Genomic DNA, 17477 nt, shown 5'->3' on the forward strand with positions numbered 1-17477 from the left:
CTAGGAAGTTCTTGTCAGTCTTAATAAGAGATGCTGACCTGGTAGAACCATCTATATCCTTGAAGAAGATGACTCTAGGGGTTTCTACCAATTGAATTCCAGTAGTAGCAGGGCCAAGATTTTCTTTCTTATTGTATTTTGACCAGTTGTTGAGCCTTTATGTTTTCTCTTCCCAGAAATATGTGGTTGAAAACCCATTGTATGAGGAGCGGCGGAATCTAGACCGCCAAGCTGGCTTGGCTGTGGTCCTAGAGACAGAACGGCGACGGCAGAACGAGCTAAAGCGCAAACTTAGTGAGAAACCAAAGGAGGAGAAGAAAGAAAAAAAGGCAAAGGTCTTGAAGGAAGTAAAAGAGGATGACAGAGTCTCTGAGGAATTAGAGGACCAACTCTCTGAGGGTGGGAACTCCCCTGAAAAGGCTGAAAATAAAAGGAAGGGTAGCATCAAACTGCAATTAAAGGAAGAGGTAAAGAAAGAATCACCAACATCTTTTGGGAAATTCAGCTGGAAGAAGCCAGAAAAAGAGGAGGAAAAAAGTTCAATGGTCCCAAGTATTCCTAAGGAAGAGGTTGTGGAAAACAGTAAGGACAAAGAGGATGGGAAAGCTGAGGCTGGGAAGGCAAAGCCCATCAAAATCAAGCTCTCTGGGAAAACAGTTGTTGCACATACAAGCCCTTGGATGCCCGTTGTGACAACTTCAACCCAGACTAAGATCCGACCCAACCTGCCTATCCCATCCACAGTACTCCGCAAGTCAGGTTCAGCCACAGTGAGCAAGCCAGCTCCTCTTAACACCTTTCTGTCCATCAAGTCCTCTGGAACTACTGCTAAGCCTCTGCCAGTGGTTAAAGAGTCTTCAGCTGATCTTCTCTTGCCTCCTGATATCATCTCCAAAGCATTTGGTGGGGAAGAGGTGATTCTAAAAGGGTCTCCAGAGGAAAAAATGGTCCTAGCTGAAAAGAATGAACCATCCCATATACCTGAACAAGTGCTACCACCTCCTCCACCACCACCTCCGCCACCCCCTCCGCCACCCCCAGTTATACCTCATCTAGCTTCTCCATCTCCTGCTCAGACAAATGCTGTCTTGGCTCCAGTCAAATCAAACCCAGCTGTATCTCACACTCTCAGCCCTGGCTTCCTGGGTCCTAACATTTTGAATCCTGTGTTGCCAGTAGCCATCATGGCGTCGGCACAGCCAGCTGCCATTCCTTCTGATGAGACAGCTCCTGGGGTGAGTGAGAGTGACCGAGACCAGACCCTCTTCTCTGTGTTAGTGCGTCCTCCACCTCCCCTCTCAAGTGTGTTCAGTGAACAAGCCAAAAAATTGGAAAAGCGAAATTCATGCTTAGCCACAGCCAATGCTAAGGACCTATATGATATATTCTACAGTAGTGGTGGAAAGGGGGCCCCTGAGACTAAGCTGAGTGGCGGTCTATTGGCCAATGGGGAAAATAGCAATCTTTCTAGAGTCGAAAGTTCGGACACCTCTTCCACTTCCACTTTGAACAACAGTACATCCCAAGAGGGATTGCCTCCAGATAGAAGTTTGATCTCTGCTCCTGAAAAGCCCACTGCAAAAACTCTGGTGTCCCTAGGGAAATGGTCAGTTGTAGAACACACAGACTCAGAAAACAGAGGCAGTGGCTATGGATTCCTACAGCCTCTGACAAGGTTGTGCCAAAGCAGGCCTTACGAAACTATTACCCCAAAGACAGATACTTTGGCCATGTGGACTTCTAGCTCCTTCCAGAGTGATACTAATAGGGATATATCTCCAGGAGGAAAAATCGAGCTTGATCTCGGAGAACCAGGACCACCAGGTGTAGAGCCAGCCCCTCAGCTGTCAGATATGCACTGTCATATCATGGAATCTCAGAAGTTGGTAGAAACCCACCTTATAGACTCTGGTAACCAGGATGAGGAAATTCAAGAGCTCCACAGATCTAAGGATTGTGAGGAAAGTGAGGTAGAGGTAAACAATAAACTAAGAGAAAAGAGACCAAAGCTTTCTGAAGGGATGGTAGGAGAGGAAACAGGTATCAGTGCTGGGCCCAATAGCATAGAGGATTCTAATTTGAACCGTGGGGACAGATGTACATGGGAGGGAGAAATAGAACAGTCTGAGTTGCAAATGACTGACAAAAAGGCTGAACAGTCCAGGAAATTGATGACAGTGAGTGAAACTCAAAGTAAAGTAGTGAGTGACTTGAGTGCACAGGCTCTCTCTTCCACAAAGGCAAAAATAGACTCATTTCCACCAGAAGCTAGGTCTTTACTCCAGAACCCACAAGATATACCTGTGAAAGTTTCTGCTCCGGAATTGCTTCTCCAGTCCCCAGCCAGATCAGATATGTGTTTAACAGATAGTGCACAGGAACAAGGAGTTTCAACTGGTAATGAAGAGTGGCTAGAAAATTCAGCTCCAGAATCTTCTTCCAGGACAAGTTACAGAAGCCTCAAACTCCAGAGAGAAAGCTCAAAAGACTTGCAGGGTAAAATGATTTATGAACTGACTGTTTGGGATGAAAATAATAAGTCAGAGACCTGGGAGAGCCCAGAGAAACCAGAAACAGAAACCCTGGAGCTACAAGATGTCCATCCAGAATTAACAGTGACAATAGAAAGCAAGGCCTTAGAAGGCTTTGCAGTTACAGACTTAAAAGTAGAAGAGCTTGCTGCCCTGGGGAACCTGGGGGATATGGGTGTTGATTTCTGCAATACTCGGGTAGACCAAGCACATAGATCCCCAAATGCCCTGTCTCAGAAAGTGTGTGAAGAAAATTCTATGTCACCTATAGGATGTAATCCCTCCACTCTCCCTGACTTGGAACCAATCCCATCCTTTTCTGAGTTTCCATTAGATTCTCCCAAAACCCTGGTGCTTAACTTTGGAGCAGAAGGTGAACAAAACTCATCTAATCCCAGAAGTGGAAGGATCACCCCTAACATTTTGAAAACTGGACTTCCTATAGAAAATGTTAACCTTGGTTTGGGGAGCTTAGAGGGAACACACCAAGCACTTGACCTATTAGCAGGAGGAATGATGCCTGAAGAAGTGGAAGAAACTTCTCAATTAGAGAAACAAGATTCACTCAGATTGGAATCGGAAACAATTAATCCTGCAGGCCTTGGGCCATCTCCTTGCCTTCCAGACCTTGTTGAATTTGTCACACGGACATCTGGAGTTCAAAAAGAGAAGATATGTTCTCCTCTTTCTGAGCCAGGTGACCCTCCTAAGTGTAGTTCCCCGGAGACGGGACCACTACAGCTAGAAATACCGAAAGTATCCATCACACATCTAGCAATTCCTCAAATAGATGAGGACACTGACCACCCTTTGAATTTGGCAAAATCTCTGGCTTCAGGGTCTCCTACAAGGGAGCAAATAGTTGGAGGCAATGTGGTCCCTCAGGAAATAACTGCACAAGAAGCTTCAGTTGCTGCCACCCAGGACCACACAGAATCCAGTGTTCATGACTAAAAGTACACATCCAGAGCTACTTGTGGATGAATCAAATTGGCTTCTAGAAACCAGGTGCCCAGATGATCCAGGACTAGTTGGCTATCTCATCTGGAACCTACACCAAGAGATGCAGTAAGCATCTTACAGTAAATGTTCATGGAAGCCAAAAGTTTACCTCTTTCCTTTTTTTTTCCTTTTTTCTTAAGATACCAGACAAATCAGTCATAACTTCTATACATATCTGTAAAAAAGTATTTTTCTGTTATTATTATTATTTTTATTTTTATTTTTTGCCAATTTGCTTTCTCCTACTTTGTCATTAAAATCAAATGTCTGTCTGGCTCACCACATAGTGTGCTTTGATTGATTGTATTTTGGCTTTGACTCTGCCATTTCTGGAATGTGGGGGAGGAGGGAGACAGAGAGCTGACTTCGATTGCTATGTTGTATTCCTACCCAATTTCCTGGGCAGCTGATGGATCTCTGGGAGAAACACCAGAAAGCCTGCTGAAATGGAAAACTAATGAAGGAAGGATTGTTCATCTCTTAGGCTTCCATTTGGATGGGCCTGCCTTAACATTGTTTGAAATGCAGCGTGAGTAGCTCTTTTGTTTACTGTTTACTTCCTTGTGCCATGTCAACCCCACACTTCCTTTATCCTGTTGCCTTTGCTTGAAATGGTCCTGCTAACCCACAAACCTGTTTGGAGATAGCCTCAATAAAGGAAGAAAATCTAGCAGGTTCACTTTTGGAAGACGACAAATCGGTAAGGCTTATTCATGGCTCAATGCCAGGAGCAGATATGCTTTTTGGGTCACTTTTATTTTTGAAACAGCCTTTGTGTTCATTGTATTGTGATCCAGTAACATTTTGTGTTAAATTGTGTAGCAGCCATTTCTGTTCTGAAGAGGTAGAAGAGCTGAAACTTGTTTTGGGATTGGACTCATTCTCTGTTCCACAATCCATATGTGTTCTTTCCTCTACCTCTCCCTTTCCCAAGTTATTTCCACCATAGTGTGATGTTTGGGGTTGTACATTTTGTTCAAAAGATTAAAGAATTTATAAGTTGGCTTGGACAAGTTTAATTTTATTTTTAATGTGTTAATTACTTGGAATAAATGCATTAACCTCATGTTTCTTTCTGGATTTTGTTTTGAAAACCACACACATTTGAACTCCACAGGAAAACTAGAACAATGAACTCCTGCCGTCCTGTTGTCTATCTCCTCCCTCCCAGTTGTTTTTTCCCCCCATTTGTTAGGGCTGCTTCCGTCATGTCAGATTGTTAAATTATGTAGTCTGTGCCCAGTGCTGCCTGGGTGGGTAGTGAGTAGGCAATAGTGGTCTGGTTTTGGCATCTTCCTATTGTGAAGCTTTTCATAAACTCTTATATTGGCTCTCCCTGTGCTCTGGAAGCTGAGCTCCCCATAGAACATTCATGTTCTTGCTGAAGGTGCTCTTGGGGATCAGAAAGCTTAGTCCTCAGATTTTTTTCTTTTCTTTTCTTTTCTTTTCTTTTCTTTTCTTTTCTTTTCTTTTCTTTTCTTTTCTTTAATGTTTATTTTTGAGAGAGACAGCGCATGAGCAAGGGAGGGGCAGAGAGAGAGAGGGAGACACAGAATCTGAAGCAGGCTCCAGGCTCCGAGCTGTCAGCACAGAGTCCAACACAGGGCTCGAACTCATGAGCCGTGAGATCATGACCTGAGCCAAAGTCGGGTGTTTAACCATCCCCCCAGCCCTCAGATTTTCTGATCTCTGTCCCAGTTTCCTCTTTACTTTCTTGTTGTCAGAAATTTATAACCTGGCTCAACAGAGGCTTCAGAGTCTTGTTTTCTACCCACACCCTCAAAAATAATGCAAAGTTGCTGATCTTTTTTCCTAGGAATTTTTTTCCCTGTTAACTTGTGTGCAGAGCTGCAGAATCCTAGGTTGAGTTTGGGGAGGCTATTTACTTTTTCTAAAGCCTTGACTAATGTCTACTTAGAAGATGTCCTGGCCTTTGTTGTTGTTCATGTTGTGGAAAGGGCACATATTTGGGAGAGTTAAGTCCTTGAATGTTCCTCAGCCATTTGCCTTGCTGTGATATTGGACAAGTTACCACACCTCCCTGTGCCACAGGGATTTTTTTTTCCCCCTCCTTTAAGATGAGGATCATTATCTCCATTGCAGCACCAAATGTATCCAGGGTCATGCCATCCCTAGTAGTCTTCCTAGGCCTGCTTTTTAGGCTGAAGCTTGAGTTTAATGCACTTTCCTGGCCCAGAAACCATAGACTGACTCAGAAGGTGCCCTTTAGATGAACGTAAACCCAGGTGAGCTTCGGAGATGTATTTGTTTTTCTGGAGAACTACTCCTTCCCTATTCTGGCAGCCTATCTACAGGAATCAGAGAACCTAAGAGTTTAAAATGCCAGATATTACTTAGTTCATCTCCCTTTGGGGACAGATGGTTGGGTTTAGAGTGGAGAGGGGTTAATCCTGTCCATATCTCTTACCCTTATTCTGTATCTGAGGGAGTCAGAGTCTTCCTCTTTAGGTTAGGAGAGGGACACTGGAGAACGGTAGGGAAGAGAAAAGAGGCAAAATCTAGGCAGTACAGAACTAATTCAAGTAGCTGTGGCTGGAGTACTTTGAATTACTTTCTTGTACTTGATAACTTCAGGCTTTTTCTAGAATAGTGAGTGGATTCCTGCTTGTAAGAAACAATAGTATTCTTCGTATCTGCCTTGAACTAGCAGAAGGAGAGCCTTTAGGATTCTGTAGTCTGGGCAGGAAGTGTTGCTGGCTTTCTCTTTGATCAGTAGGATCTAGCTTTGAGCCCATCCAGAGAAGCCTTGTGATAGGAAAGGCAGAACTCTAACCCAGTTGCCAGCATCTAAAAGTAGGGCCTATTTTTATTCAGCACTATCACAGCACTGAATAAATGTTCACCTTAGGAGACAGGCACATGCAAGGAGTGGGCCCTAATCTTTATATGTCGCTTATGGTGTCAGAGATAACTATTTTAATATTCTGCAAACATCAGAAAGTTTTTATTGGAATCTCTCAATTGTGAAAACAAATTATCAGTAGTTAGGTTTAAATTTGGGCAAACCTAATTTTACCTAATTTGTGTAAATAACCCCCCCAAATTCCACTTGGCTTTGTGAACGGAGACCTTTTGCTTCGTAAGCCATCTTCCTCCTATTCACAGGGCAAATAATACTCTTAGTCTTTGTGGTAAGTATTCCCATTTTACCTAATACAGCTTCATCTCTAAAAAAAATTAAAATCAAAAAGCTAGCTAATGCTTTGGTACCAAAGCATGCCAGGACATGTGTCCATTTATCAACTGCCAGATTCAGGGACTGCGGAAGAATGGTGAGGGGTTGGGCAGCAGGGATGGTTGGACATACAAAAACAGGCATCCTATAGGGACATTAAGTATGTGATTAAAAAATAAAAAGTCAGAGGCATGTTCAGAGAGGAGACAGCCTATAATAGAAGTGAGATGGGTATTTTTTTTTTAATGATTATTTTTAAGAGAGAGAGCATAAGCAGGAGAGGGGCAAAGAGAGAGGGACAGAGGATCTGAAGCAGGCTCTGTGCTGACAGCAGCAAGCCTGATATGGTACTTGAACTCATGAGATCATGACCTGAGCCAAAATTGGATGCTCAACCAACTGAGCCATCGAAGCACCCTGTGAGATGGGTTTTTAAAAAATATACCTGAGGCACCTGGCTGGCTCAGTCAGTAGAGTATGCATCTCTTGATATCGGGGCCATGAGTTCAAGCCCTATGTTGGATCTAGAGCTTATGTAGAAAATAAATATCCCTAAACTTTGGTTCTCACCTTAACAAAACATACCTGCCAAGCTTGGGATAAGAGAGAACCTAAGCAAGGTCTTCATTTATTAACAATTTTGTGAGAACATGGACAAATGAAAATAGTTTGGGATTGTGAACACATTTCTTTAGAGTTTAATTTTGTAATAACGTTTATGGAATTTTTAATCAAAAAAGTTCTGTATATGGTAACTGTTCATTGATAAGCCAAGCGCTGGAACTGATAATGAAAATCTATCATTTAAAAAAAAAAATCACTCCCATCCTGGTTTGCCCTCAATGCTTATACACTTTCAGAGGACTCTGTATGTTTTCATTGTAGCAATTAATGTTTTAATTTTACATTTATGTGTTTATTTGATCAATATATGCCTTCCCCCACAACTAGATTATAAACTCTCCAAAGCAAGAAGTTTGTCTTTGCTTACAGTTTTTTCATGATTGTATTCCCAGTGCACAGTTGCCTGACCCACATAAGAGTGCTCAATAAAAATTCGTTAAAAGAATCAATGTGGTAATAGTAGCTATTTTTTGTTAACTGATTTTGAATACTCAGCAATTTATAAGTGGGTAAAAGCTGCAAACTGCTGATTGTATTTGTTGGGTACTTAGCACTCCAAAAGACTGCTTCTGTCCTGGATCTTTGTATACAAAGCACTGTCTATAACAGCAAATGCATATCAAGGCTGCCAGTGGCCTCTTCATTTGAACAGCATTCTGGCCAGGAGGGGGACACACTGCCCCTGAAGCTCCTAGAAGAAAAATTGAGGGTAGGAATGGGGATAAACTGACCTTAGAGTTACCAATAAAAGACTTTTGGACTCTAATTTTCAGATGGCTACCTTTCTCCTTCCAGCCAGATTTTATAGGCGCGTTGAAGTCAGTCAGTCAAACCCACATCTCTGATTTGGTGCAACATCCTCTTTGTCACCTCATAAAAACTAAGTCAAGCTGCCATTTGATTTCCGGAAGAAAACAAAAAAAAAGCAAAAAGTTTGCTGTTGGTAGAAGGAGGAGGGATGCTTTCACTTCTTACTCTCTATTTTTGTTTCAACATCCTGACCATTTTATATAAAATATAAATATTTCACGCACATATAAAATAAGTACACACAAACACACACGTAAAATATGTAACTTTATGTCAGTAAGGGTTATCTGGTGCTGTGGAATTGTAGACCAGGTTTTTTTTTTTTTTTCCTTTGTGTATTTTTAAATATGTGTCTCTCTCACTCAGTGGATCCCTGTCTTCATTCCTCTTACCAGTTCTCTATAAATAGGTCCTGCTGCTTTTCCTTCAAGACTCCCTAAATTCCTGTATTCCCATCAAGGCTGGGCGATGTACATTCTTCAGCCTCCATTCTTGAAGAATATTATTCTTTTCTTGTTTCTCTTTTCCTCTTCCCTTTCTCTTGCTCCCGCCTCTGTTTAGCTGTTTATGTATTCCCAAGTATACAAACATTTGGTCATAAAATACTATAAATTGAGCTACTTGTCTTCACAAAGCTTACTTTAATGCAGGTACACAAAAGATACCACAAAGTCTTTGCTGCATTCAAGAGGATAAAAGTTAATTCATATCTAGATGTATTGATTAAAAGCTTTATAGGCTTTTGTCCATTCCACTGGTGGAAGATCAGGAGAGAAAGGTGTTTTGTAGAAAACAATGGAAATGAGCATGTTTAAGGGAAGTGAATAAGCAGGGTGAAAGTAGAGGCAGAGTTACACGATAGAGGATATGGAGAAAGATGGCAAAGAGGTAAAGTCAAGCATATTGAGGTATTTTCTTTCATCTCCTCTGATACTCTGCCCCTGCTAAAGTTCCACCCAGCTCTCCAACAGCCTACCTACATAAGGATGATTATGAAGATGTTTACTGACTTTTGCCCGCCTCTCTTCCTTTCTTTTCAGGAGCAATTGCAGAAGTCTTCAGATTTCCAGAAGGAACGACTGCAGAAGACCTCTCTGCCTCAGGGAGGCAGGGATAGAAGCCACAGAGACCAAAGAAATGATGAGCGCCCTTGGGGCCAGTAGGTAGTCACCTCTAAGGTCTGACTTTCAGAAGGTGGGTATGACTGCTGGGGCAGGAATGGGTTGTGGAGAAGACCCTGTGTTTTTAACTGCCAGGAAGTGGTGAATTGGGTGAGCAAGTATGTATGTCTGTATTTTTGTAGCAGTAGAATAGGGACGAGATAAAGATAGGCATATAGATGTATATTTTAAACTTGCCACTCCTCATCTCCAATTATCTCCTAACTTCCATCTCTCATTTTGTGCCACACTTACGTTAAAGCTGTGGAGTTCAGATCTTCTCATCCGTCCTAGATCCAGGGGCCCCAGTGTTCCCGGCAAGTAGAACATCTACTGTCTCAGTTTCATTCTTGTCCATTTAAGAACCAAGGTAAAAATTTGGCATGTCCTTAGAGGAGTGGGGTATGAATGGACAAACGAGGCAGAGGGATGGGGAGACAATCACAAAAGGTAGTGTTTGAAAAATCCTGACTTCAGGATTTCTGACTTCAGGACCGCTGTCTACCAGTTTTCATTCAGACTTACTACCTCTCCTACACTCACTGAAACATCTAGTACACAGAAGCAGGCAAGCATCATTTCAAACTACCAGGGAAACCCCTTACTCTCTATCTAAAATGCTAGTAGGTACTTTATTTACTCCTTTTTGCACTTTGGGACTGTGGAGGAAGAAAACCAAAATCAAATAAAATTTTAGCTGACCTTTAAGTCCTTTAAACTCTGAGATTCATTTAAATCTGAGCTCCCCCGATCCAGATTTGCCCTTAAAACTCTTAGCCTACTTTTGTTCATGATTTGTAAATCCAGGCATTTTTAGAGTCCCAGAGGTCTAATTTACTACCCAAATAAATCTGTGGTTTGGGTAAGTTTTGGGAATACTTGTAACACTACAAGTACAAAGAACTGCATAATATACAACCAAAGCCACCAAAGGAATTAGAAGTAAGGGGATAAGGGGTAAAAAGTATCTCAGGGCCTCTGGCTGTTGAGCTTCTGTCAGTTAAGGACTACTCATTCCTAAGGTATGACCCTGTGGATGAAGCAATGGAAAGCGTTCTGGTGCCAGGGCTGCCAACACTTTGTCACCACCACTTTCTACTTTCTCTCCCTTGCTTCAACCCAAGATCTGTTTCTCATCAGCTACCACCTTCCTCTGTTCAGGGACAATCAGGTGTTTGGTCACAGCTTTCATTCCTAACTGTTCCTGCTTGCATTCTCCAGTGGTATCTGAGGTCCACCTTTAAGATGTGCTGATCTGGGGGATGGGCAGGGGGAAAGGGAACATTTTTATTTATTTTATTTTACTATTTTTTTAATTTTTAATTTGTTAATGTTTATTTTTGAGAGAGAGAGAGAGAGAGAGAGAGAGAGACAGACAGATGTGAGCAGGGGAGGGGCCGAGTGAAAGGGAGGCACAGAATCGAAGCAGGCTCCAGGCTCCGAGCTGTCAGCACAGAGCCTGACGCAGGGCTCAAACCCACAGACCACAAGATCGTGACCTGAGCCAAAGTTGGTTACTTAACCGACTGAGCCACCCAGGCACCCCTAGAAAGGGAACATTTTTAGAGTAATATTTTCCTTCTGAACTTTTATTTGATATGCTAGAGTTCACACATATTATAATGATAAGATACTTAAGGCCTTTTTGTTGAAATATATTTCATATAACGTTAAATTTTTTGTAACATAAGATTCACCATTTTAAAGTATACAGTCCAGGGGCGCCTGGGTGGCTCAGTCGGTTAAGCGTCCGACTTCAGCTCAGGTCACGATCTCACGGTCTGTGAGTTCGAGCCCCGCATCAGGCTCTGGGCTGATGGCTCAGAGCCTGGAACCTGCTTCCGATTCTGTGTCTCCCTCTCTCTCTGCCCCCTCTCTCTCTGCCTCTCCCCCGTTCATGCTCTGTCTCTCTCTGTCTCAAAAATAAATAAACGTTAAAAAAAAAAATTAAAAAAAAAAAAAGATTCTCTTTAAAAATATATATATATATATACAGTCCAGTAGTTTTTAATATATTCAGGGTTGTGCAACTATCACCACTATCTAATTCCAGAACATTTGTACCACCCCCCCTAAAAAAAAATACCCATTAGCAGACGCTCCCAATTATTCCCTACCCCAAAGCTGCTGGCAGTCACCAATTTGCTTTCCATCTCAGTGGCTTTACCTATTCTGGGTAGTTTGTATAAATGGAGTCATACAATGTGTGGTCTTTTGTGTCTGGCTTCTTTCATTTAACATGTTTTCAAACTTCATTCACGTTGTCCCGTGTGTCAGTACTTCATTGTATTTTGTGGTTGAAAAATACACTACTTCGTCGATATACCACATTTTGTTTATCCACCAATTGACGGGATTTGGGGTTATTTCTGGTTTTTGGCTAATATGATTAATGCTGCCATGAACATTTGTATGCGTGTGTTTGCGGACACAAGTTTTTCAGTTCCCTTGAGTATATCCTGGGTCCTATGGCCAACTCTCTAACATTTTAAAAATGAAGTTTTATATTAAAGTATAAGGTGCATATAGAAAACAGAAGCACACACATCACAAGTGTTAAGCTCAAAAATTTTTATGGAATGAACGCACCTAGGTAACCAACAACCAAATCAAAAGATAGAATATAACCAACACCCCTGAAGCCCCTCTCATGTCCTCATCCAGTTACTACACTTTCAAAAGTGTAACCACTGTTCATTCAAGCCTGCATTGGGCTCTGCATTGACAATGTGGAGCCTGCTTGGGATTCTCTCCCTCCCTATCTCTCTTCCCTCCCTTGCTTGCACTCTCTCTCAAAATAAATAAATAAATAAACATTATACACACACACACATTTTAGAAATGTAACCACTTTTCTTGACTGCTATCTGAGGTATTGTTTTGTTTTTGTTTTATGGAGGTGAGATAAACAAGTGACATTTAGCACATTCACAATGTTGTAAACCATCACCTCTGTCTAGTTCCAATACATTCTCATCACCCCAAAATAAAACCTTGTGTCTATTAAGCAGTTAGTTCTCATTCCTACCTCCCTTCAGCTCCTGGCAATTACCAATCTGCTTTCTGTCCCTATGGATTTACATATTCTGGTTATTTCACATAGATGGAGTCATAGGATATGTGACCTTTTCTGTCTGGTTTCTTTCACTTAGCATAATGTTTTTGAGGTTCATCCATTTTGTAGCACGTATCAGTCGCTCATTACTTTGTATAGCTGGATAATATTCCATTGTATGTGTATACCACAGTTTGTCCATTCATTCATTGATGGGTATTTGAGTTATTTCTACCTTTTAGCTATTGTGAATTGTACTGCTGTGAACATTCATGAATAAGTATGTGTTTGAGTACCTGTTTTCACTATTTTTCAGTATATAACTAGAAATGGAATTGCTGGGTGATTATTTTTATGTTTAACTTTTTGAGGAACTGCCAAACTTTTCCACAGCACCTGAATCATTTTACATCCCTTTCAGCAATATACAATGGTTCCAATTTCTCCATATTCATAACACTTGTTAATTTCCTTTTTTATATATATTATAGCCATCCTAGTGTTTCATTGTGGTTTTGATTTACCTTTCCTTGATAACTAATGATATTTAACATCTTTTCATATACTATTTGGCCATTTATATATCTTCTTTAGAGAAATGTCTACTCAAGCCCTTTGCTCATTTTTTAATTGGGTTGTTTGTCTCTGTTGTAGAATGGTATGTATGTATGTATGTGTGTATGTATTTTAGAGAGGGAGCACAAGTGGGGGAGAGGGGCGGGGTGGGGGGAGAGAGAGAGAGAGAGAGGGAGAGAAGGAGAGAGGGAGGTGGGGGGGAATCTTAAACAGGCTCCACACTCAGTGCAGAGCCCAACACGGGGCTTCATCTCACAACTTTGTGGTCATGACCTGAGCCGAAATCAAGAGTTGGATGCTCAACTGACTGAGCCACCCAGGCACCCTTTTGTTGTAGAATTTTAAGGATTCTTTATATGTTCTGGATACTAGACCTTTATCAGATACATGATTTGCAGATATTTTCTCCCATGCTGTATGCTGTCTTTTCACTTTGTTCTTTTGATGCACAAAAGATTTTAATTTTTTTTAAGTCCAACGTATCCATTTTTTCTTTTATTGTTGGTTTGGTGTAATATTTAAGAATCATTGCCAAATCCAAGACCATGAAGATTTACCCATCAATTTTTTCTATGAATTTTTTAGTTTTAACTCTTATGTTTAGGTTGTTGATCTACTTTAATTTTTATATATAGTGTGGGGTAGGGGTCCAGCTGCATTCTTTTGTATGTGAATATACAGTTGTTCCAGCACCATTTATTGAAGAAACTGTTTTTTCTACATTGAATGGTCTTGACATTCTTGTTGAAATTGATTGGCTGTAGATATATGGTTATTTCTGGACTCTCAGTTCTATTCCAGTGGTTTATATGTCTGTCCTGATGCCAGTGCTACTCTATTTTGATCGCTGTAGCTTTGTAGTAAGTTTTGAAATTGAGAAGTATGAGTCTTCCAACTTTGTTCTTCAAGATTGTTTTGCTGTTCGGGCCCTCTTGCAGATTCATATGAATTTGAAGATTGGCTTTTCATTTCTGCAAAAAGGGTCATTGGAATTTTGATAGGAATTGTTTTAAATCTGTAGATCACTTTGGATAGCATTGCTATTTTGACAATATTAAATTTTCCAATCCATGAACATAGATAGGATGCCTTTTTGTTTATTGAGGTCTTTTTTAATATCTTTCAGCAATATTTTATAGTTTTTTGTGTATGTCTTTCACGTCCTTGGCTAAATTTGATTCTCTGTATTTTTTTATTTAATATATATTTTTAAATTTTTTTAATGTTTATTTTTGAGAGAGAAAGAGAGAGACAGAGACAGAGTGTGAGTGGGGGAGGGGCAGAGAGAGAGACACAGAATCTGAAGCAGGCTCTGGGCTCTGACTGAGCTGTCAGCACAGAGCCCAACGTGGGGCTGGAACCCACAAACCACGAGATCATGACTTAAGCCGAAGTCAGATGCTCAACCAACTTAGCCACCAAGGCGCCCCTGTTCCTCTGTGTTTTATTCTTTTGTATGCTGTTGTAAGTGGAATTGTTTCTTAATTTCCTTTTGGACTATTTATGGCAGCTATAGAAACACAAATGACTTTTATATGTTGATCTTATACCCTGAAACTTGACTGAATGTGTGTGTGGACTCTTTATAGTATTAATATTAAAAAATAAATACATATTATTAATATAGTATAATATATATTATATATACATAAGATCATGTTATCTGAGAATAGAGATAGTTTTACTGTTTCCTTTCTAATTTGGATATCTTTTATTTCTTTTTCTTGCCTAATCGCTCTAGCTAGAACTTCTAGTACAATGTTTAAAAGCAATGGTAAAAGTGACATCCTTGTCTGTTTCCTAATTTTAGGGGGAAAAGTTTCAGCTTTTTACCATTGTGATGTTAGCTCTAGGTTTTTCATAAATGACCTTTATCATATTGAAGGAATTCCTTTTTGTTTCTAATGTTCTGAGAGTTTTTATCATGACAAGGTGTTGAATTGTGTTAAATACTTTTTATGTTTTAATTTAGATGATTATGAGTGGGGTTTCTTCTTTCATTATATTAATGTTGTGTATTGCATTGATTGATTTTCTTATGTTTTACCACCCTTACATTCCTGGGATAAATCCTACTTAATTACACAGCTGTTCATAGGGTTATCTTCTAATACCTTCTTATTTCTGGGAGGTCAGCAGTAATGTCCCACTTTCATTTCTGATTTTATATTTTTTTTAATTTTTTGTCCAACTACATATCAGTTTTAGTAAAGCCATTATTCTTTTTGGGGGTGGGGGAGGAACAGAGGGAGAGAGAGAGAGAATCTTAAGCAGGCTCTATGCCCAGCATGGAGTCCAACGTGGGGCTCGATCTCACAACCATGAGATCATGACCTGACCCAACATCAAGAGTCAGACGCTTAACCTATTGAGCCACCCAGGTCCCTCATTTCTGATTTTAGTTATCTGCATCTTCTCTCTTTTTTTCTAAGTAAATTTAGCTAAAGTTTTGCCAATTTTGTCAGTCTTTTCAAAATACCAACTCTTGATTGATTGCATTGATTCTCTATTGTTTTTCTGTTCCCTATATCATTTATCTCTGCTCTAATCATTTTTATTTCTTTCTTCCTACTGTCTTTTAGTTTTAGTTGTCTCTTTTTTTTTTCCTGTTTCCCCAAGCTGTAAAGTTGGGTTATTGATTTAAGATCTTTTTTAAAACATTTCACAGCTATAATTTACCTCTTGGCACTGTTTTCACTGCATCCCATGAGTTTTGGTATGTTGTATTTTTATTTTCATTCATCAAAGCATTTTGATGAATTCATCAAAGTATTTTATTATTTTCTTGTGAGTTCTTCTTTGACCTATTGGTTACTGTATAGAGTGTGTTGTTTAATTTCCATTTTTGTGAATTTTCCAGTTTTCCTTCAGTTATTTTTAGCTTCATTGTATTATGATTGGAGAAGATACTTTGTATGATTTCAGTATTTTTAAATGTATTGAGTTTTATTTTTTAGATATGTTGTGGACTAACATATCTATTCTGGAGAGTGTTTCATGTGCACTTGAGAAGAATGTATATTCTGTTTTTGGATAAAGTATTCTGTATGTTAGGACTACTTAGTTCAGTGTTGTTCAAATGTTTATGCATTTGCCTTTTATTTAAAAATTTTTTTAATGTTTATTTTAGATGGTGGGGGGGGGGCGGGGGCAAGGGGCAGAGAGAAAGGGAGACAGAGAATCCCAAGCAGGCTCCACAACTGTCAGCACAGAGTCTGATGCGGGGCTCGAGCTCACAAACAGTGAGATCATGACCTGAGCTCAAACCAAGAGTTGGTCACTTAACCAACTGAGCCACTGAGACACCCCTGGGCATTGGCCTTTTAAATCATATGAGAAACTAAAGGGGAGTTACAAACCACATATAGAATAATACTGGATTTTATATTTACCTATGTGTTTTCTTTGACTGGATTTCTTTCTTTGGATGGTTTTGAGTTATTGTCCTAGTGCCCTTTCATTTCAGCCTAAAGGACTCCCTTTAGCATTTCATGTAAGGCAGGTCTACTAGTGATGAACTCCTTCAGCTTTTGTTTCTCTGTAAAGGTCTTAATTTCCCCTTTGTTTTGAAGGATATTTTTGTTGGATATAGAATATTGGTTGAGAGTCTTTTATTCTTCTACTCAGAATAATTTCAATAGTCCATCTTCAAGTTCACTCATTTTTTTCTTCTGCTAGCTTGAATCTGCTGTTGAATCCCTGTAGTGAGTTTTCCATTTCAGCTACTATACATTTTAGCTCTAGAATTTTATTTAGTTCTTATATAATATTATGATAATAAATGTATATTAAAATAATATAAATTTAAATAATTTCTCTTTATTAATATTCTTTATTCATTTGTTCATTCTCCTAGTTTCCTTTAATGTTTTTGTCTATTGTTATTTGTTTTGTTTTGTTTTGGGGGGGAGAGTGAAAGTGTGAGCAAGGGGCAGAGAGAGAGAAAATCCCAGGAAGGGTAGAGGGAGGTGGGGGGAGAGAGAGAGAGGGAGAGAGAGAGAGAGAGAAGCAGGGCTCACCTGAAGCAGGGCTTATGTTTTACCTGAATTGGGGCTTGTGTTCACCAGATGTGGGGCTCGAGATCACCCAATGTGGGACTCCCAACTCATGAACTGGAAGAATATGACCTGAACTGAAGTCAGATGCTTAACAACTGAGCCACCCAGGTGGCCCTGCCAATTTTTTTCTTTAGCTCTTTGAGCATATTGAAAACCTTGATTTAAAATATTTGCCTGGTTAAGTCCAACATCTGAACTTCCTTGGTGAGATGGCTTCTATAAACTTTTTTTCTGTGAATGAATCATACTTTATTCTTTTTATACCTTGTGATTTTTTTGTTTAAAACAACATTTTGAATATTACAGTGTGTCAGTCTGGGAATCAGATCGCCTTCCCAGGGTTTGCTGCTGTTGATTATTGAAGACTGTTGTCATCCATTTGTTTATTAACTTTTCCAAACTCTTTTTGCTAAGACTGTATTTCTTGTTGTGTGTGACTACTGAAACTGTTTCATTATCTCAGTA

General features: G+C 40.0%; 1 protein-coding gene across 2 annotated transcripts in view; it reads left to right on the forward strand.

Moving 5' to 3' along the window:
• ZNF318 (zinc finger protein 318) overlaps positions 1–10031 on the forward strand; it is a 33643-nt gene extending 23612 nt beyond the window's left edge. The window contains exons 8-9 of one of the 2 annotated variants that reach the window (XM_053904989.1): positions 9204–9357; positions 9586–10031. In XM_053904989.1, coding sequence (XP_053760964.1) covers positions 9204–9326 — 123 coding nt within the window. In that variant the 3' untranslated portion in view covers positions 9327–9357; positions 9586–10031. Of the gene's footprint in view, positions 1–176; positions 4600–9203; positions 9358–9585 lie in introns of those variants that run through there. The other variant, XM_019457202.2, reaches the window with a different exon arrangement.
• Positions 10032–17477: the final 7446 nt, after the last annotated feature.

Source organism: Panthera pardus, unplaced genomic scaffold (assembly GCF_024362965.1).
Source record: "Panthera pardus isolate Hobbes unplaced genomic scaffold, ASM2436296v1 HiC_scaffold_17, whole genome shotgun sequence".
NCBI lineage: Eukaryota > Metazoa > Chordata > Mammalia > Carnivora > Felidae > Panthera > Panthera pardus.